Here is a 21,492-nt window from a genome sequence, read left to right as displayed (position 1 = left end):
GTCTCCTAAGACTCATGTATTACTTTTATATGAGGCTTAACCTCATTATTAATCACACTGTATAAATTAATGTAGACAAATTTGCTTCCATTGAACTAAGAACATACACAAAGAGACAGAGTTTTGATTAGAGGAATAAGAAAGAGACAATCTCAGTGGAGTGGAAGAGTGGAAAGCTTCAAGGTGTCAAAAATTGTGTAAGATCACCTGCATCTGTCTGGACGGAGGATATTAAAAAGAGAAAGGAACAAAAAAGAAGGTGAAGAATACTAAAACAAGCTCTGTACACACAGCAACTTTTCCTAGGCCCTGGTAATGACAATCATTTTCAAACTTTTTTTTTCCCACTTAACATCAAATTAAGTGCCTTACACAATCAATACATTTCATTAAAGATTAAAGGGGAGTGTACTAATTAAAATCATAAGGATCATAGTTCCCAGATTCACTACTTAAACAAGATGAATCTACCTGGACACATTATATGAACACTACCATCCTCCATTTCCTGACCTATAAAGTGGGTAACATAAAACTTACCTCACAATGTTTTAAGGATTAAAGGAAATAACTTTTAAAGAAAATGGCAGCCCAGCCAGCGAGGCTCAGTGGTTGAGCACTGACCTATGAACCAGGAGGTCACGGCTTGATTCCCGGTCAGGGCACATGCCCAGGTTGAAGGCTCAATCCCCCGTACGGGGCATGCAGGAGGCAGCCGATCAGTGACTCTCTCTCATCATTGATGTTTCTCTCTCTCTCTCTCTCCTTTCCTCTCTCTGAAATCAATAAAAACATATTTAAAAATGTAAAAGTTAAAATTAGAAATAAAGAAAATGGCAAGGATATAATAAATGATAGCTATTACTATAGGGTGGGGCAAATATAGGTTTACAGTTGTTTGTATAGAAAATAACACAATAATTAATAGAAAATAATAAAATAAACTGTGTTTCGCATACTCACAACTGTAAACCTACTTTGCCTCACCCTGTATTACTGTAAGAACTTATAATAAATGTATTTATACTCCATTTATTCCTAAAATAATTATACACAAGTCTTGCACTCATATAAAATAGGTTATTTTTTAATAAGATTTCCTATTAGCAAACTATACTTGTAATTTTTTAACCAAGTCATTACCTTATGATTCTCTGCATTTTCCATGGCAAAGTAAGGTGGCATTGCAGTAACAATGATTCCAAGCAAAGCCGTTTGAAAATATAGCTCAATTTTAAAAACTATGTCTGTAATTTCCTGAAAAACAACCACAGAATAAGAAATGGAACTGAGAATCACTTGATATCAGTACTTTCTAAAAGACTCTCAAAACCTCTGAAGAAACACATGAGGATAACCATCCTAGGCATAGTCTATGTGAAAGAACAGATGGCCGAGTTAACAGATAGTGAGCTATAGTACCAATTTTGCCACTTAGTAAATAGCTATAAGATTCTGAGCAAATCATTGGACTTCCATTTTCTTATCTACAACACAGAATAATATGGTATATAAACTAAACTTCACCATTTAATTAAAATAATTGCATGAGCCCGGCTGGGCGTGGCTCAGCTATTGAGTGTCGACCTAGGATCCAGGTGATAGGGGTTCGATTCCCGATCAGGGCACATGCCTGGGTTGCGGGCTTGATCCCCAGTTGGGGGTGTGCAGGAGGCAGCCAATCAATGACTCTCTCATCATTGATGTTTCTATCTCTCTCTCTCCCTCTCCTTTCCTCTCTCTGAAATCAATAAAGATATATTTTAAAATAACTGCATGAAAAGCAGCTATCATATCCACAGTGCTCCTATCCAATGAACATGACCATCTCAGAATGATCTTTGATGCCTTCATTAGGATACCTGGACTATAAAGCCAGCTGGGATCTTGGGGACCTACTTTTCTCCAATGGGAAAAGCTGTACCCAAGCTCAGCTTCTTCTAGAACCAGGAGCTTCTCCCAAGCAGGGGCAACTATAGCTTCCACAGGCCCCAGAGGTCCCTAGTTGCCCCAAGGGTCCAGGTACAGACAGACCTTTTCCAGACAACCTCATAAACAGCTGTGGCCCAAATGCAAGCTACCTGGAATTAAGTGTACTGTATTACCTGCCCCCAACAAGGCCATTATCTTACCCTTATTCTGTAAGAAGATATACCCAAGGGACTGGGAAAATACTCTGTACTAGAACAGAACCTGTAACCATGTCTAGCAGACACTCTGGCCCTGCACACCCCTCCACAAATATCATAAAAACATGTATGGGGATGATAAATTTTGAATTGTGGTTACTTTGTGGAGCTGGAGAAGGAAACAAGATTGGGTAGGGATACACTGGGGATTTCAAACATAACTTTAAAGTTTAAAATTTTTTTTAAAGTAGAACAAGATATTAACATTTGAAATGTGGATAGTAGACAAATGGTTGTTTATTCTCTGAAGGCTTGAAATATTTCACAATAAAGAAAAACCAGAAGAGATGATCTATAACTTCAATGATTTCAGTATCACCTATGCACTGGTGACTCACAAATATTTATTTCCTATCCAGAAATCTCTCCAGACTCTCTGCATCCAAATGCCTCTTACATGTCCATCAGGTACAAATGCCAGAACAACTTGGTAGATTCAGAACTGAAATCAGCATCTCCATTCCACCAAAACAAACAAAAATCTCTCTTCTGCCCATATTCTCAAAATTGGTGAATGATCTACCATGCACCACATTACCCCAAACTGTAAGAGGTATATGACTCCTTTCTTCTTCTTACCTCACAAATACAGCACTGATGGAGTATGCTACATATTTAATATCTTTTCCCTCTGTCATTATTATTACTGCCCCTGAATTAACTCAGACACTCATCATCGCCTCGCACCTAAGCTATTTAGTGAAAGAATCTCTGATTTGATTTCTTTAATTTTCTTTCCTCCACAATTCTCCAAACAGAAATCCCTCTCCACCCTGGTGCCAGTGAACTTTTTAAAATGCAAATTTAATGTTACTTTGTCCCCATATCTATGTATAACTGTAACAAGAAGAGTACTAACTTAACTTCGATGTGATTTCCAATTAAAGATAGCAAAAGATTACAGCCAACTAAAAAAAGTTCTGGGTATAGATAACACAGTCATAAAGACAAAGTAGATGAGTGGTGAGTTGGGGTGGAGGTGGGGGAAATAAGGAGTGATGAACTAATAGGTACAAGGGATTCTTGGGGGAGGGATAAAATATAAAACTGCTTGTGGTGATGGTTGCAGAACTCTATAAATATAATGAAAACCATTGAGCTGTACATTTAAGTGGGTGAATTAGATGGTATATGATGTACATCTCAATAAAGCTCTTAAAAACAATATAGCAATAGAGAATAAAACAGGATATTACAGAAATATATTTGTCCATTTATTTTTCAATATATAAAAAACAAAATATAAGGATTGAGAGAAAAATGTTGAGTCTTTTTCTGGAGACAAGTTAATTTTCATATTTGTAACCAACAGTCCCACCTAGAAGAATTGTCCAGGGTGACTTCTCAAGGTTCTTTCAACATCCCAGTAACCAAATTTTAGAAGAATATTCATTTTTAAGTTATGCTAACTTTTCTATGATTAATATAAAAAATACTTATGCTCTACAAAAGTATCAGTACCAACATAGAACACCTCCTTGATCCTAAAGCAAATACTGGGAACACCTAAACCCAAATGGAAACCATCCCCAACTCAAGCTTTAAGACTAGGAGATGTCACAGGATGAACTTCTTTATGTTTTGTTATTATCATTTGGCTTTTGACATTTATTTTATACACCTGCACACGCACGAGTGCATGCACTCACACATGGTCACACACACGCAGTGTTAAGAGTGCTTACTTGAAAAAATGGGGTATTCCAGACCTGGATGTGCTCAGTCACATTTAAGTTGTGAAGGTGGTAGTTACTGATCATATTCACCAACACAGGCAGAGAATAAACCATAGTGCTGTTGAAAACAGCTGCAAAAACATAGTCCTACAATTGAGAAGAGAGACATATTACATACCATATACAGATATAAATGGATAGTGTGTGGCTATGCACCAAGGTTTTCTCATCCATTAAGCTATCCTCACTAACTGTACTGAAAGCCACTCACCAAATCATAGAAATAATACTCAATGACAAAGACAACCTGGTTTGGAATCTACAGATAATTTGCTATTTTAAAGAAAAATGTAACATAAAATTCAGTTCCTTTAAGCTTTATTTATTGGTCATCCATCAGGGCATAAAATATATTATAAATAAACACAGCTACTATTTCCAAAACTAAATTCTAATTTCCACCTAATGAGGCCAAATCAGCAAATGATTAATTTTAGAGGAAATATCTTAATCTTTCATAACTTTCAAATGGGTATTCATTCATATACATTACTCTTACCTTTTCTGAATGCATCACATTTAAAGCTGCACTATGGGGGGCAGCAGATACATAGTCACTGTCGTTAAACATCGTCACCATTATGTTTTGGTTTGTGAAAAACGCGATAAGGTCACTGATATCTGAGTCTAGTATTAGAAAATAAGCAAATAATAAAGAATCAGTTCAAATGACAAACAGATACATGCTTTTAATAACACTGGAAAGAGTTCTCTCTTCATTAAAAAGTATTTTATCTTCATTAGCTAAGACATGATTAAGAATATTGGCTCTGGAGCCAGTCAACCTGGATTCAAATCCAAGTCAATACATACATGGGCCTTAGAACAGAACCTGACACAGTAACAGTGCAAATTTTAGCTGCTGCTGCTGCTACAACTATTACTCACACTGAAATTCTATCTATCATACCTGAAATTTGCTTAAATAGTGACAATAAAATCTCTCCGGCAATTTCATGTAACAAGATAACCTGTGGGCTTAGAAAGGTAGAAGCCACGGTATGAAGTTAGGTAACATCACTCCTTAGAGAATTTCTGTGTGCGGAACAAACAAGTTTTACAAATGTTTATTGCCTTAACTACCTAAAAATATTCAAACACATAATCATCAGGTCTCCATCTACATTCTTTAAATTGCCTGTAGCCAAGGGAAAACTCTGAATTCTGTCCAAGCATAAAAGTTGTAGCAACATGCCTGATAACGAAAATATTCCAATTATCACAAAAGCCAGGACTCAAGGAAGGACAAGTGTGACTGAGAAAAATTGAAACCAACCAAAGGAAAACACTATCAGTAACTAAGTGGTATGGCAGGGTGGGTCAGGCTCAGCACCAATTCTGAATGTCAGAGAGAATAGTGATCTTGGTGAAACTATATTTATTCCTAATCTTGTGCCCTAATTGATTTCCCATCCCCAGTTTGCCAGAGTGGCTCTGTACTCTTGAGAAGAGAGCTATATTATACCTGAAGAAACTCTATCACCTGTGATACAAAAAGCTTTGCAAGGAGTGTAAGATACCAACCAATATATACACACAGAAGCCAGTGATTCCTTAAGGAAACATAGCTTTACTTAGGACCAAAAACGAGGCCTAGGAAAATAGAGGATATATACGTAAGCAACTCCAGAAATACTAAAATATAGCAGAAGGGACAAAACTTCAGAAATACTAGGATTTCTGCAGATCAGTTGTGAACTCAAAGCAGAAAGATTTGAGATGCATGTAAAATTCCCCAAATACACAAAAAAATGCCAAATATCAGAGTGTAAGGCTCCATACAGTACTATAGTTTAGCAACATGAAATGTATATTGAAACTCAAAACAAGAATTCTAATAAAAGAAAAATAAATGCAAAATGTAACACTTTCTATTCAAAAGTAGTTTTCCATGACTAAGTGTATTTTTCCTCCAAAAGAATAAAAGCTACATAGTAAACTGGAAGCCAGATTTTAAGAGTGAAGACTTTAAGAGTAATGGATAATCATCTCCAACTATGACTATTATATTAACAATAGGCAAAGTCCTTCAGTTAATAGTGAATCAAAAGGAAAGACACTAGCCCTGGCCTGTGTGGCTCAATTGGTTGGGTGTGGTCCCATGCACTGGAAGTTTGCTGGTTTGATTCCAGGTCAGGGCACAGGCCCAGGTTTTGGAGTCTAAGATGTGTAGGAGGCAGCCGATCAATGTTATGTTCTGGCATCCATATTTCTCTCTTTCTCGCCCTCTCCCTTCCCCCTTCCTCTTTCTCTAAAAATCAATCAATAAGCTACTCTTTAAACAAAAAAAAAAACACCCAAAAAAAGATACTAGAATATAAGTGAAATGCTGGGAGATGTTAAACTTGAAAGACTTTATAAGTATAGAAAGGGTTGTATGAAATGTAGCTTTCTAACATATTTCAGCAAGATAAGTAAATGAGGCTATGCTTTTGCTGTAAGTTTGCCAGTTAGCTAATCTTGACTTTATCTTCAAGAACTGGCAACTACAAACTATCTTTGCAGATAGGTGATGGTGTAGGAACAACTGATCATGTATGAATAAAAGTTTGTATTAGGTTTTATTATTTTGAAAAGCAGAAGCCTGTCAGTATTTTTTATTTGTTCTGCCTGCTGCTCAGACCATGTGTTTTTAAATTTCTTTTCATATTTGACAATTATGTAGTAAGAATAATCAAGAGCAAATCCAAAAATATGCATTACAAATGCAATGTATCTGATTATAAATATTTACATCTAAGGGGCTTTTTCTTAATTCTAATTTTTAGATAACCCTTGAAAATGTGAACATTTCTATTTGGTAGATAACTGCACACATATTACATGCAGTAACTCTAAAGAGGGTGTGTTCTTTTCCAACTACTCAAGTTTATTTTGCTCATCATAAACTTTGAGATGAAACATGCTGCTCTGAGAATAATGCTACTACTATTAAAAAGGATATTTTATTATCATAAGCTGTATAAATTAGAATACTTTTAAAAACTTGTCACCTATATTCTAACCAAAATTTCCTATCTGTAACATACTGCTCGGCATTAATAAGAAGTTGTATTTAATTTAGATTTGTGCACACAGAAAATGCCTTTACCTTACATGCATTTCTAAAAGCCACATCTCTGACCCCTATTTACCCTCACCCCCACGCCCCAACCAACACACATTCACAGACCTTCACACACTCTCACCAGTAGAATTTTGAAGCAGCAGACTTGTTTTATATTTATGAGGTTTATCTCCAGGTTTTAGGAAATATAAGTCTGGAACAAGTTTGATGGGAACCACAGCACTTTTAAAAGAACGATGCACCAAAAACATAAAAATCTGAACTGCAAAAAAAATTAAAAGCAGAAGCAACCTGAAAGGGAAAAAAAAAAATAATACAGCTCAAGGCACATTAATATGTAAATCTATTTTTTAAATCTTTCTTCACATGACAGTTAAAAGGTACTCATTTAAAAAAAAACAAACTTGAAAAAATAGCACTTGGTAGTAGAATTTCTACTCTTCAAAATAGTCTCATGACAATACTAAAGAGAAAGTCAATACCCAATGACATAATTAAAAGTTATAGCCCAGGCCTGTGCTCAGTTGGCTGAGCATCACCCTGTGCACCACAAGATTGCTGGTTGGATGCCTGGTCAGGGCACATGCCTGGGTTGTGGGCTGGATCCCCAGTAGGGGGCATGCAGGAAGCAGTCAATGTTCACTCTCCCACGATGTTTCTCTCTCTCCCCTTCTCCCCTCCTCTCTCTCTAAAAATCAATAAAAACTCTTAAAAAAAAAAAAAAGGGTAAGGCTCCAATGGTATTCAATGAAATTACCATAAGTGTACTTTTTTCTTTGACATGTGAAATTAGTTTGAATCTTTCAAAACTATAGAGATTATTTACGTACGTCTACATTTTAAAACTTAAGATGGTAAACCCAATTTGAATCCTTAAAAACAACTTATCAGGTAGAAGAGTGACTATACTTACACTGATCTCACTGATTTACTTTCACGTTTCAAGGTAAGGAAATGAAACTTTGCTATTGTATACACCTGCTGTTTCCAAAGGCTCATGGTGCTCATTAGAGAAGCCTTGGTTTCAGAAAGCATGAGTAAGCTCTGCTCCATTTCATCAAAAGATTTTGAATCCATTTCTTCCTCAAGTGGCTGCTGAGTAAATACACTATAATCTATTTGCCAAACAAAATAAAAAGATAGAAAATTATAATATATTCCTTAAAAAGATGAAAATCTTTCTGAAGCAGGTAAATTTTAAAGAAGCACACATCTGGCAGTGATGTAGGTCAAACGAAACTCTCATATACTTTGGCAATATTTAAAAACTGAATGCATAGCTTACAACCCAGGAAATTCTATTAGGTATAAACCCAACAGAGATATGTATATATGCTCACCAAAACACATATAGAAGAATATTCTTAACTAGCGCCCTATCCAGAATAGCCATAAAGTGGGAAGAACCCAACATATGATGAATAAATAAGTTGTGAAATATTCCTGTAATAAAATAGTATAAAGCAATGAAAGTAAACAAACTACTGGCCAAATACGGTAGTATGTATTTTACAAACATAATATTAAGTAAGAGAAACCAAACACAAAAGAAACATGCTATGAGACATGCCATTAGACCAGCGATTTTCAACCGGTGTTCCACAGGAATTTTCTAAAACATGCAACACCTGACTATTTAGTCAGAGGCACTGACCTCTTTTCCCTTAGACTGTCAAATAAAAAAATGACAACAGCCAATTTAGCCATCCAGTTGGAATGAATCAAAATTATACCTATTTTTGTCAGATTGGTAAAAAACATATTTTTGGGTGTACTGCAGAATTTCAGTAATTAGTTTATGTTTGCCATGAGATGAAAAGGGTTGAAAATCTCTGCATTAGACCAAAACCAGACAAAACTAATCAATGAAGGTAGAAATAAAGGTGTTATTTTTATAACAGTGATTTAATTTCAAACAGATAAAAAAATAATGAAAGAGATGAAAACTGGCTTCAGCATGAGAGCCACAAAGAAGACTTTTTAGATTTATGCTAAATTTAAAAAATAAGTAAACATTAAAAATTTGAAGAGTGGCATGGAATAATGCATAAATTGGATTTACATACAAGCTGGTTGTCCTGGCATCCTACCAATTCAACAGTTTAGATGAATGTCTTTGTAAGATGAACAAGTCTAATCTCTCCCCCTAAAATGTCTTGTTACTTTTGTTTTTACCTGCTTGGTCAATTTCTGCTTCAACTTCTAGATTCAAGAATACATCTTCCAAAGTCGTCATAGAAACACCGTAAGAAATAACACCCAAACTTGAATGAGTGTCCAGAGCAGAAAATAAACCTAAAAGAAAATATGAAAGAATGTCATGTGGTTAAGCAGACTATCGTGAATTATTCTAAGATATCCTTTAAAAACAGGGCATGTCTAAATTCACTCTGCTGGCACCGTGGTTCTCGAGCTTGTTGGTCTCAGGACCCTTTTATTATTCTTATAAATTGCTAAGAACCCCAAGAATGTTTGTTTATAGAACTATATCTTTTAGATACTTATTATATTATAAATTAAAAGAAATATTTTACAGACAGAATGATGGGCAGGGTACATTAAGTTGGCATAGGTACTTCAATCCAGTTAATGATTCCATCTTATTTCTTGAAAGAAACCAAGTAAACTAACATAAAAAAATTTCTATTTGATTATGAGATAAACGCTATGAGAATTCTGCACAACACATGTACATTAGCAATATCCTTTGGGCTCTTAAGAGATCCCTAAACAGATATAGGAGACTGAGTTTGAGTTCCACATTATAAAGTGAAAACTAATAAAATAATTCAATGGTTTACCATACAATCATGTACTTTATTATGAAATCAAGAAAAACAGAAAAGAACTTGAGGACATACACAATTATATATGTGGTATGGACATACGTGTATATGTATATACACAAATATATGTGTGTTTATATATATGTACATGTACACACACACACAGACACACACACACACACAATCTTATCCTGAGACCTAAAAGCAAATGAAGCAACTTCTTTCTTTCTTGACAACAAAGCAAACACAATTATTTACTCAAGTTAACATATTAGTTTCTTGCATGCTGTTTGTAAAAAAAGAAAAGTTAGCTAGTAGTATTTCCAACTTTCTAAAGCAAAATAAAGTAGAAACAGATTATTAACTCTGGGCACCTGCAAGTATGTAAATATTACACAGAAAAGTAAGCAAAGTGAACCAACAAAACCTATTCCCAATGCAAGATCCTGGTTCAACCATCAAGAAACTGAAAGTAGGTAATACCTGAAAATTTGTCCATGTCCTTGAAAGGCAAGCTATATACAACTTGTTGGTCATTCTGTTGTAATAAAGTAGCTCCAGGTACATGTTGTTTAACCAAAGAAGAAAGAGATTCTGTGGCACAGTATCTGTCTATGTACATGCTAGAGAAAAACAAAAAATCATAACTTTTTTATGATTACTCAGTAAATAACCAAAAAATAAATTCTGAATACTTTAAAGTGAGTGCCATAAAAACTGGCAAAAGCACATTATGGCATGCCCTAAATATAATAACAGTAGATTAAAAATATTATAAAGAATAGAGCCAATAAAGAATGGATAGATACCTCAGACGGTAGCCAATCCCCCATTTACTTTTGAGAAACATTGAGGAACCAACACATTTCAACATTCCTTGTGATATAACAGCTTTCCTATCTGCAAACAGAGATTTGCATTTCAATTTTTAAGTTAGTAACAGCATTAATAACTGGCATTCATATTTTATGGATTACCATATAAGAAGTACGTATTAGTTGATTAAATTATCACAACCTTATGAGGAAGGTACTAGATTATCATCACCTGCTTTTTAGATGAGACCACTGAGGCAATGAGAAAACACTCAATTTGCCCACACTTCACATATTAAATAACAAAGCCAGGAATTGTACCCAGGCAGTCTTACTCTAGAGTCTATTCCTAATCTGCTCCAAGTATCTCAGACTCTTCCTAAGACTTACTAATGCAAACACTTTCATGATTTCCTTTATAACCAAAGGTAAAAAGAATGACAAAAAGGCAACAAAAACAACATGCTCATTGTTTTTTTTAAACAAAGATACTACTGAAAAAATGAATGACATGCCAAATTTATTAGATTATATTATAAACAGAAAGAGGTTGCTCTAGAATTTCAAACTCTTGGATCTTGTCACAGTGATTAAAAATCATGTGTTGGATTGTTTTTATACATGTGTTTGTGTTGAGAACTGTGCAGAAAACAGTTAACATGGCAGACCTGAGACTATTATTCTTAGAAAGGCCTGCTTACAATGTTGGCCCTTTAACTGGTGTCTAGAAACCTGGATTTTAGGGGTGTTCCCACCATTCCCAGAACAGGTCAGGGTGGCTCACTGTACCTAAACTTTGCAAACAATGTAGATTATACTTCACATCTACTTCTGTCCTGGGAGTCTGTAATTTGGGCATATGTCAGACAGAGGGTACCTACGTGACCAGCCCAATGAAAACCTTGGGCGCTGAGTCTCTAATGAGCTTCCTTAGATATTTCAGACGTGTTAATAATTCATCACTGGACAAATGAAGCACATCCTGTGAGACTCCACTGGGAGAGGACTCCTGGAAGCCTGTCTGGTTTCCTCCAGAATTTGTCCCATGTGCCTTTCCCCGTTGCTAACTTTGCTTTGTACCTGTCAATTTCACTGTAATAACTCATATGCATGAGTATGACTATGCTGAGTCCTATGAGTTCTCCTAGTAAATGATTAAACCTTGAGTAGTCTGAGGACTTCCCAATATAAAAATATGTAATTAAAAAATTTTTAAAAACCTTTTTTGTTAAGAGCACCAGCTTCTTTATTTATTCCTCAAAATGTGACATCTCTAGTAGTACTTTCAACAATGAAGGTAAATTAAAAAAAAATTGACGTCTCTATGTCCAATCTCCCATTTGGCCTCATGACCTTATCCTTCAAAAGGAAAGTAAAAATCTCACCAGCAAGAATGTCAGCTTCATCCATGAAATGAGTACTAAACACTGTAACTCGATTACATTTTCTGTATTTTAGAAGATTCCAAACAATATGACGAGAACAGGGGTCCATTCCAGCTGTTGGTTCATCTAGCAACAGTATCTGTGTGAAATTGGATAGGGATGGCAGAGAATCCTCATGAAAACTAAAATGTATAAAATTTATGTGAACTGAAAAGCTTCCCCATTTCAAGTTATTATTTCCGATTGGAAATCTGTTAGATCTGAGTTTTTCACTCATATGTGAGTGCAGATTTTTAAAATTATCAGACTGGCACATAAATATTTTCCTTGGTTTAATTACAAAAGACTGATGTCTGTAATATAAGTGTAATAAGCAGATAAACTAAAAACAAAACCTTAAGTATATTTCTTTTATCTGAACAATTAAATTCTGGAACTATAACAACTGCTTGTTAGAGAAGCAATTTGTTTTAAGCATATTTTAAATTTCAAAAACATGGCGGTGAGGGCTGAGAGAAAGATATATTAACATAAAGCCAGAACCCAGAGTCATCCCCAAGCTGCAGCAGCAAAGGCAAAAGTGACAGGATGGTAGGGACCAGTGGGTCTCCTAGCTGCAGGCATGTGCCCAGCAGTTTTCTAACACTTTGCAAAATATTTTATCAGCTAGTTCTCTGTTTCTAAGGACAGAGAACAGCACAAAAGAGAGACATACAAAATTAAATCAGCAACATAGTGAAAAACTAAACAATTCCTTTGGTGCTATTCTATTTTAGAACTTTTATTATGAACTATTACAGATACACAGAAATTAGAGAATAACAGAATACTGTTACAGCCACCAGTGATATTTAACAAGTCTTATTTCTGCCAATATTTTCTTCAGATCCTTTTTCAAAGAAGTAAAACATTGCAGATATAACTAAAGGCTATCCTTTCCATTACTCTTCTAGACGTGACCACTATCATAAAGATGTTAGGTATCTTTCTGACTTCAATTTTAAAGCCTTATTACTATAATTACATTTAAAATAACATATAGTATTTCATGTATGTTTAAATTTCATAATGTGTGTGTATATATATCTTTCTACAACCTACTTTTTTATTTAATATAATTTAAATAACATAATTATGTCATCAGTGACACAGTATTTGTTTACCTTTGGATTCCCAAGAACAGCAATTCCTAAAGACAGTTTTCTTTTTTGACCACCACTTAACTTTTTAGCTTGATTGTCTTTGATAGCCTGCATGTCTAAATCCAGTAAAACCTTCTGCACCTGTAAAAGTAAAGTATCAACAATGTTATTTTTTAAACCACACCATTTACATAATTATCAATATTAGTTTTTAAGTGTTCCGATTTTAATACCAACTTTTAAAATGTTATTTTAGTACAAAAATTTAATTCTGACATATACTCATATATAATTTTGAAATAAGAGATAAAAAGATTGCTGATGGGAAGGTTTGTTCTACTTTCATGTGACTCCCTGGGTAGTGAGGAAGGGGATCAGTACAAAGGCTCTGTGTGTGGGGCGGGGGGGAGATGATGTGAAAGGAAAAGAAGAAAAGAAAGAAATACCTATATTGGGAGACTAGTAACTTCAAGATGAAACAAGGACACTTTCATGCGAGCAAAAACTTTACTCAACATTCTAAGTCTCTGCAATGATTATGTTTACGGACTCAGAACTGGTTTTATATTTGGATTTCCAAGCATATTTTTATTACACAAGTTATTTAAAAAGGCTGTTAATTTATAGGTAATAAAAGTAATGATTTCAATATGAATAACATACTTCTTGTATTATGTTATTAGCTGGTATTCCTTTGATAGAAGCCAAAATGGATAAGTTTTCTTCTACTGTCAAAACATCAAAGTGTATGTCTAACTGTGGACAAATGCCAATCATTTTTCTTGCTTCAAACATTTCGTCTATTTCTGAGACACTGTGTCCATATATAGATGCAAACCCTAAAACCAAAATATATATTTAAGTTCATATTAAATATATTAAGTATTAAAAAGTATACATGTTTTAATATATACTAATAATTCAGTTACTTGTATATAAGACATATAAGGTAAGAATTAATATAAATTTGGAAAATACAATGCACCCTCATTTCCATACTGTTTGTGATTTACTTCCACTTATAGTCCAATCTCATTTCCCCTCATTTTCAGGACGTATTACATAGTGGAAAAAGCAAGGAACCAGGAACTCAACTGGTTCATGTACATTTATAATCCAGTTACAATTTTCCTTCATTTACTGGCATTACACAATAGTGGAAAGAACAAAGAGATAAAAATATTCCCCTAACTAGCAGTGTGATCTTGATAAAAATCACTTAATCTGAATTCCAACTTCTTATATAAACTGAATACTAGCATATCCCACTTAAGAATTGTTAAATCAATGTGATAATGTAGAATCGTAACAAAAATCATACATCTTACATAAATGTAAGATATCAATACTACCATCACAAAGTGACACAATTATAAATAAAAAAGAAAATTTTAGAAGTTCAACTACAATTAAAAAGATGCAGATTCAATACATGGAAATTTGGCCCTTTCTTAAAGTCAAATATTGTATTGCCACTCTCTTTACTTACTGTGGAAATATGGAACTACCATACTGAATTCTCACCTACAGGGCAGTCATATATAACAATTATATGTTTGAGGTATTGCTCTTAAAATTCTATTTCAGGAGATGGTATTGATATTTATCATTCCTTCCTTCTGAACTATTTTCATATACTTGGACATCTGTATCTATTTTCTCAACCCAAAATATGAATAGGTCTCATTTAATATCCAATTAATTACTGATTTATCCTTCCTTGAAAATGAAAAATCAACAAAACATCTGGTAAAACAGGTACAAAATTGGAACCTTTTTACTTTACTAAACATGACTGAATCATTTTTAATTTCCTATTGCAAAACAAATGTGTATAATTAAAAAAAAGATAAAACACCTTTATAGACACAGAAGTTGGTCCCAAATCATTGACAAAAATCAATCAGTACATATTTCAAGGGTAATTATGTTGTGACACCTTAGTAATACTAATAAAACAAATAAGAGATTTTTTTTTATGTCAGAAAACTCTCACCATCAGAAGGTGGGCAAAGTCCACAAAGAATATTCATCAATGTACTCTTTCCTGTTCCACTGTGTCCAAGTAATGCAGTAATCTGACCTTCATATATGTCAAATGATAAATCTAGTTCAGGAAAAAAGGGAGAAGATTCAAATACAATTTTTATTTCTATTGAGCTATACAAGATAATTCATTTTAGTTAAGCAATCTTCAAGTAAGTCAATAAATTTAAAGACAGATTTGAAGTTACCACCAGTATACTTATGTGCACAGTATTTAATATTAGCATAATAATAACTGTTATAGACAATGGTATGGACAATAAGTAATAAAAATAAACTTTTATTTTTTGTTACTCTGATTTAGAGGGTGCATAAAATATTGGGAGGAATCTATATACTCACTTTTAGGAATTTCCAAAGAAATAAAAACAGATAAACAAATAAGTTTCTTCCCATGGGTATTTATAGGCATATTAAATATATTGGCAAAAAAACAGACCTAGAAACTGACCAATAGCATGGGAATAGCTACGTTAATACCTGAAAGGTTAAATTTAGATAAGAGAAAAATGGAACAAAGAAATGTTACTGGATTGATGTGTCAATCATTGAAGGAAGACAGGCAACAGGGATCTGAAAATCCAGCTTCAAGTGCAGGGGTAGGAAAAAGCGGGTATACCGTTGTGAGTACGTGAATCACAGTTTATTTTTGTATTTTTATTTATTAAATATTGCATTATTTATTCACATTATAACTGTAAACCTACTTTTGCCCACGCCTGTAAGTACAGCCCTTCATTTAATGAGGGTGATCTGGGATTTAGTACCCCTAGAGCTGCAGGCCAGAAATAAAAATGAATCCTCCCTGGAAGATTACATTATCCAGTACTTCAAATTATCTCTACAATTATTCATATACAATATACAGCACCCAGCCAAAAATAGCCAAGCAGGAGAAAGCAAGATAAGACCAAACACCAATAGAAAAGACAGGCAATAAAAATAGACCCAGAGGAGATGTAGATACTGGCACCATACGACAAGATTTAAAATCATTATGCTATCATGTTCACAAGAGAATGTTGGCAAAGAGCTAAAAACTATAAAAGAACCAAGTGGAAAGAAAAACTGTGAAAGGCAAGTGAAAAAGGATTTCCATAGTTTATCAGTACATGCCCCCTCCCATGCAGTTCACTCGCTCTCTGTAAGTATGTGTGTATACAGTATACATATTCTGTTGGTTCTGAAGAACCCGGACCGACACACTGCTACACAATCTACAGTTCTCAGGACAGTCCTCACAAAAAAAGAAGTATTAGGCCCAAAATGTCAGTAGTGGCAAGGCTGAGAAACCCTGTGTTAGGCCAAAAGAAAAAAAAAAAAGCAACTAATCTGCATACACATACATAATAATAAAGGAAAAAGGACAGAGGCTTGTTCAAATACTTGAAAATTTTTCAGCTTAACAAAGATAGTACTATTTTCTTTTACTACATTGCTGTTAGTTTTACTATGAATATTAATCACATAAATAAATGTAAGTATCCCTAGAGGAAAAAGAGAAAACTATGATAAAGAAGTTTAAATTTCCCACAAATTATGCAAATTGTTTTTCCATTTGTAGCTTAATACTAAGGACTAGGAAAGCGGCTTACTTCTCAAAGCCTCCACACTGTCGCCTTTCCTTCTGTAGGTCTTCTGAATACCATTGATTCTGAAAAAACACCATTTTCTACTTTAAGGATTTAAAGCAATTTATAAATGTGTGCTTTCATGTACATTTTTATCAAATCTGTCACTTTATAGGAATAATAATAAAGTACTGTCCTACTAAAATAATTACCAAAGAGAGCTGGCAATAATTATAAACGTATTTTAAAGAAACTACGAGAGAAAAATATAGTATTCCTCTCCATTTTAAATGTCATTCATCCATTTTTCATAAACCAACTTCTAAAAGTGAAGCATTTAATTTAAGCAATTTATATATTTCTTTTCATCTTTGATGCTCTTCTGTTTGCAACCAAATACTTATTATTGTTACATCAGTGAAGGGAGATTAAAAACCAAATGCTATTTATTTCACATCAGTACACATTTCAAACTCTCTGTAAATGTGAAGTGATTCTCTCATTCCACTTTAAATTTTTACATAATCTTTTACAGAATGAATGGTTTTATTGACCAGTTTGAATTTTACCCTTGAGAAGGCAGACCACTGGTCCACTAATTATATCCTAAGTATTTCCCTCTCCCCAGGTTTTAGTCTTCTTAAACTTAAAAAACAAATTATACTTCACTTTTCTTTCATTTTTATTTCTGCTCTCTTTCTCATTCTCGTTTAATTTGGCTTTGACTGATCTAGCAAGAAATAGTGATTAATTTCTTTGGTTCTTAGAAATTAAACTGATATTCTAATTATGTCACAATACCTAAGGGTTTATGAAATTAACAATTTAATATGCTGTGTAACTTGGACAACATATCCTGAATCAAATTATAAAGTTAAATATTCTGTATTAACCTACATAACTGAGAAAGTTTAAAACAGCTTAACTGTGTAAACACCCAGTTTTATTACTTTAAAATTTTTTTCTTAAAACACAAAAATTTCAAATCTAGCAGCAACCTTATTCTAAATGGTTGCAAAGAAAATAAGAACTAAAAAGACAAGTAGCTCTTATTAACACTGTATTTAAAAATCATGAAATGTGTACCAAATCTCCTAAGATACATTAATTACATACCTTATTTAAAAGATAGGATTTCAATGTGGGATGTTCCATCAGCAATTCTTATGCCCAAATTACCAAAAATTAAATCATACCTTATGGCTTCTTTTCCTATAAATTCTGAAGAAACGGGCTCAACAATTTCACTAAAACTAATATTCCCATTAACATTGCCCTCTGATAACTCCTTATAATTTCTTTTGTTCTTTGACCAATACGATGGCTTCAGAAAATATAAAGATGACCTCCGTAAGCCAAATTCCCCTGAAAAATAAAAAACTGAGTTACCATAACAAATTCTTTCTGAAAACGAGTTTTATAATCATAAAGGCAATATGTGAAATATATAGCAACCTAGATCTTGTCTAGATATAAAGTACTAAATCAATAGTGTGAAAAAGTAAGTTTTATTGACAAATACCTCTGTCAATAGTTTCAGAGTTGCTGAGCGCATGGGAATGTAAAGTGAGTAAAATACATTTTCACCCTAAAGGAACTTAACTCTTTATGAGTACACACATACCAAGTGGCTAAAACACAATGCAGAACGTGAGGCCAGCCAGCCATAATGTTAGTAAGAGTCTGAAAGAGGGAAAGTATGTATCTGAATAAGGGATATATCCTGAAAGCTTGAAGGTATCATTTTAGACAGTCTATGAAAATAGGAAGTTTTCAGAACAGTAAATATAGTTTGTAGGGAAGACTTTTTAAGAATTAGGAGAATAACACAGCAACAGGACAGACACAGGAGACTTACGTATGGCAGACAGTGACAGCTGCCCACACAGCACATACCCATTTTCCCGTTTCTTCCCAAAACCCGACAGTTACATTTTTAAAAATACCCACTCATGTTTCAAAGAAACCTGATCCCAATTACACAGAAGATTCTAATCTATCTAATCAGCTCTTGGCATGCTCTAGTGACTGCTATTGCTCCAGCCATAAGCATGTAACCAATCAGACAGAGGCAGGTTCCACTGGCTATGAACAAAGGAGCCTAACACCCTGAGGCCATGAGGAGGGCAAATCTGCCAGACTCTGAGACAAAGCTGGCAGAAGCATGGAGAAAGCAGGTTCCTGATGACATAGTTGAGCAAGCCAAACAACTTGAAAGCCACTCTATCTCTGGACTTCCTTTTAAGTCAACTGATTTTCTTCTTGTTTAAGCCAATTAGGAAAGATTTTCTGTTATGAGTAGCTAAAAACAATCTGATAGACTGGGAATGTGTTGAAAAAGGTAAATAGGACTGTACTAATGAAGATTAAATACAATACGGAGAGGGAGAGTGTTAAGGAGAGATTAAATATATAAAAGTATCATGGAGGACATTAATATATATAGTTTCTATTCAGTTACATATACCTATTTAATAAGAATATGCCCACTAAGGCATATTCTGAGCAGGTAATTAACTTGATTAAAGGAAATGGTGAAGTTCTTAGACTGAAGGTAATTAGATGAGAGGCATTACAATGTCTAGACGAGTGCTGCCCAATACAACTTTCTGCAATCAAGGAAATGTCCTATATCTATACTGGACAATATGGTAATTAACAGCCATATGTGGCTAAGGAGCACTTGTAATGTGGCTTGTGCTATAAGGAAATGCATTGTTAATTTATTTAATTCTAATTTAAAATTTAAAAGCCATGTGTTTAGTGGTTATCATATAAAACAGTGCAGGAAATGTGACCTGGTCATTTCGAAATGTTTTAATTTGTAATGGGTGTTTGTACAATAGGAGGGATTGGGGTCATTCAGTGTAACATATGCTTAGTATCAAATTCTGTGCAAGGAGCTAAGTCTAGGTTTTGGCCCAGATTTGTCCCCTTCAAGCCTGCTAGTGTGAGATGGAAAGCAGTTGCTCCTTTAGTACTTATTTCCATTTTGAAGGGCAGGAAGCCTGAAGGAAGACAACAGATGCTTCTTTTTGGATTTAAAAAAAATAATTAGCAGAACTCCCCATGTTAAGAGGTCATTGTGAGTACCGTGTTCACTAACATTCCGAAGAAACAAAGTCTGGGCACTTACAATCACAAAGCTCAGGCAATGAGAATTTTTGGGTTGTATTATGTAAGATCTATGTATCGCTTTTTGCTTGTATTTGATATTGCAGTTACTTGGAAATAATGTGAATAAACTTAGTTAATATTAGAAAAACAAAACAAAACAAAACCCTGAGGAACTCAAGGGGAAAACTAAAGGGGGTACTGGGTATTTAATAACATTTAGAATCTATAGGAATTTGCTATAGATCAGTGATTTTCAACTTTTTTCATCTCATGGCGCACATAAACTAATTACTAAAATTCTGTGGCACACCAAAAAAATGTTATATTTTTGCTGATTAGAAAAAAAATAGGTATAATTTTGATTTAATCACACCAGACAGCTATTGTTGTTGTTGTATTGTTTTGGCTGTCATTTTATTTGACAATCTAAGGGAAAGGAAGTCAGTGCCCCTGAGTAAATAGTCAAGTATTGCATGTTTTAAAAATTCTTGTAGCACACCCATTGAAAATCACTGCTATAGATGCAGGATAGGAGATGAGGGGAATGATAGGAGATACAAGACTGCTTCATAGTTTTAGACCTTAGAGAGTAAAATAATGAAACACTTTAGCCAAAGAAGACTGACATAGGGAAGTACCAAGTTAAGCAGTTCAGTTAGGGACTTAACACTTTCAAAACAAACTGCTCTCTTTTTACACAATCTTCTTATATTCACTAGTGGTTAAGACATGGGTACAAAATATACTTATTTAAAATTAAATTAAAAGCTTTAACAATGAATATAAGTTGGGTACTCTGGCTAGAAAAAAAATAAAATTTGACCCTATGTGGACAAAAGAAAAAAATCTAAAAATCTTTAAAGTTAAATCCAATAACTATCTGCATACCTGGAATGACTTGATCAAGATAAACAGCCAAGAGGACATAGAATATACTATTAAGTACTAGCATGATAATAGTAATAATTAGAGGATATGGGCCTTCGGTCAAATTATAAAATAAAGCACCTTCATTAATATCTTCCAAATGCATGACCTAAAAAACAGAAACACCAACTTTATTATATAAAATGATAAAAAATAAGCAAAAGCTAACATTACTTAGAGTTACTCCTTATATCCAGAATGACAGTAATCAAACTGGGCCTTTTAACAGATTAAAGACTACCAAATTAGTAACATAAATTTATAAGGAAAACAGTAAGAACTTTACCAAACTGTAAGTTTATCACAGCAATCCCTTCCAGTCATGTATTTAATGTTGTGCTTTTAAAACTAGTATACATCCACTCCTGGGGCATTTAATTCCAATACTATTACTATCAAATGAAATACAAATAAAGTATGATGTTAACACTAACTAATGCAAACAAAAGAGCGTGGTCCGCAGAGAAGGCGAACAAACTCAGCCCGAGAGGGTAAAACTATGGCCAGCATCTTCCAATACTGAAATACTCATTAGCATAACACCAACACAATTATTAAGTTATTCACAGCAGACACATGTGACAGAGCAGAAGAAATGTATTAAGAGTTCGAGGCCTCATTTGGGTCCAAGACCTGTCATGAAACGAATAAAGTTTAACTGTACCACCATCCTGAATTTCAGTCTTCTCATCTATGAAAAGAAGATGAACT

General features: G+C 34.0%; 1 protein-coding gene across 1 annotated transcript in view; it reads right to left on the bottom strand.

Moving 5' to 3' along the window:
• Positions 1-21,492, bottom strand: part of ABCA5 (ATP binding cassette subfamily A member 5) — a 53,385-nt gene that overhangs the window by 16,479 nt on the left and 15,414 nt on the right. Inside the window, exons 9-23 of the mRNA XM_081115852.1 lie at positions 20,743-20,890; positions 17,934-18,102; positions 16,762-16,820; positions 15,117-15,227; positions 13,784-13,959; positions 13,142-13,261; positions 11,979-12,117; positions 10,588-10,678; positions 10,262-10,401; positions 9,168-9,287; positions 7,906-8,107; positions 7,114-7,283; positions 4,425-4,552; positions 3,875-4,012; positions 1,144-1,257 (exon numbers count right to left, since the gene is read on the bottom strand). Of these exons, the coding sequence (XP_080971978.1) occupies positions 1,144-1,257; positions 3,875-4,012; positions 4,425-4,552; positions 7,114-7,283; positions 7,906-8,107; positions 9,168-9,287; positions 10,262-10,401; positions 10,588-10,678; positions 11,979-12,117; positions 13,142-13,261; positions 13,784-13,959; positions 15,117-15,227; positions 16,762-16,820; positions 17,934-18,102; positions 20,743-20,890 (2,025 nt within the window). The remainder of the gene's footprint in view (positions 1-1,143; positions 1,258-3,874; positions 4,013-4,424; positions 4,553-7,113; positions 7,284-7,905; positions 8,108-9,167; positions 9,288-10,261; positions 10,402-10,587; positions 10,679-11,978; positions 12,118-13,141; positions 13,262-13,783; positions 13,960-15,116; positions 15,228-16,761; positions 16,821-17,933; positions 18,103-20,742; positions 20,891-21,492) is intronic.

This window comes from Miniopterus schreibersii (assembly GCF_964146895.1).
Source record: "Miniopterus schreibersii genome assembly, chromosome: 16".
In the NCBI taxonomy this organism is placed as follows: domain Eukaryota; kingdom Metazoa; phylum Chordata; class Mammalia; order Chiroptera; family Miniopteridae; genus Miniopterus; species Miniopterus schreibersii.
The sequence above is the reverse complement of the archived record's forward strand: the minus strand, read 5'-3'. Positions and strand labels throughout refer to the sequence as shown.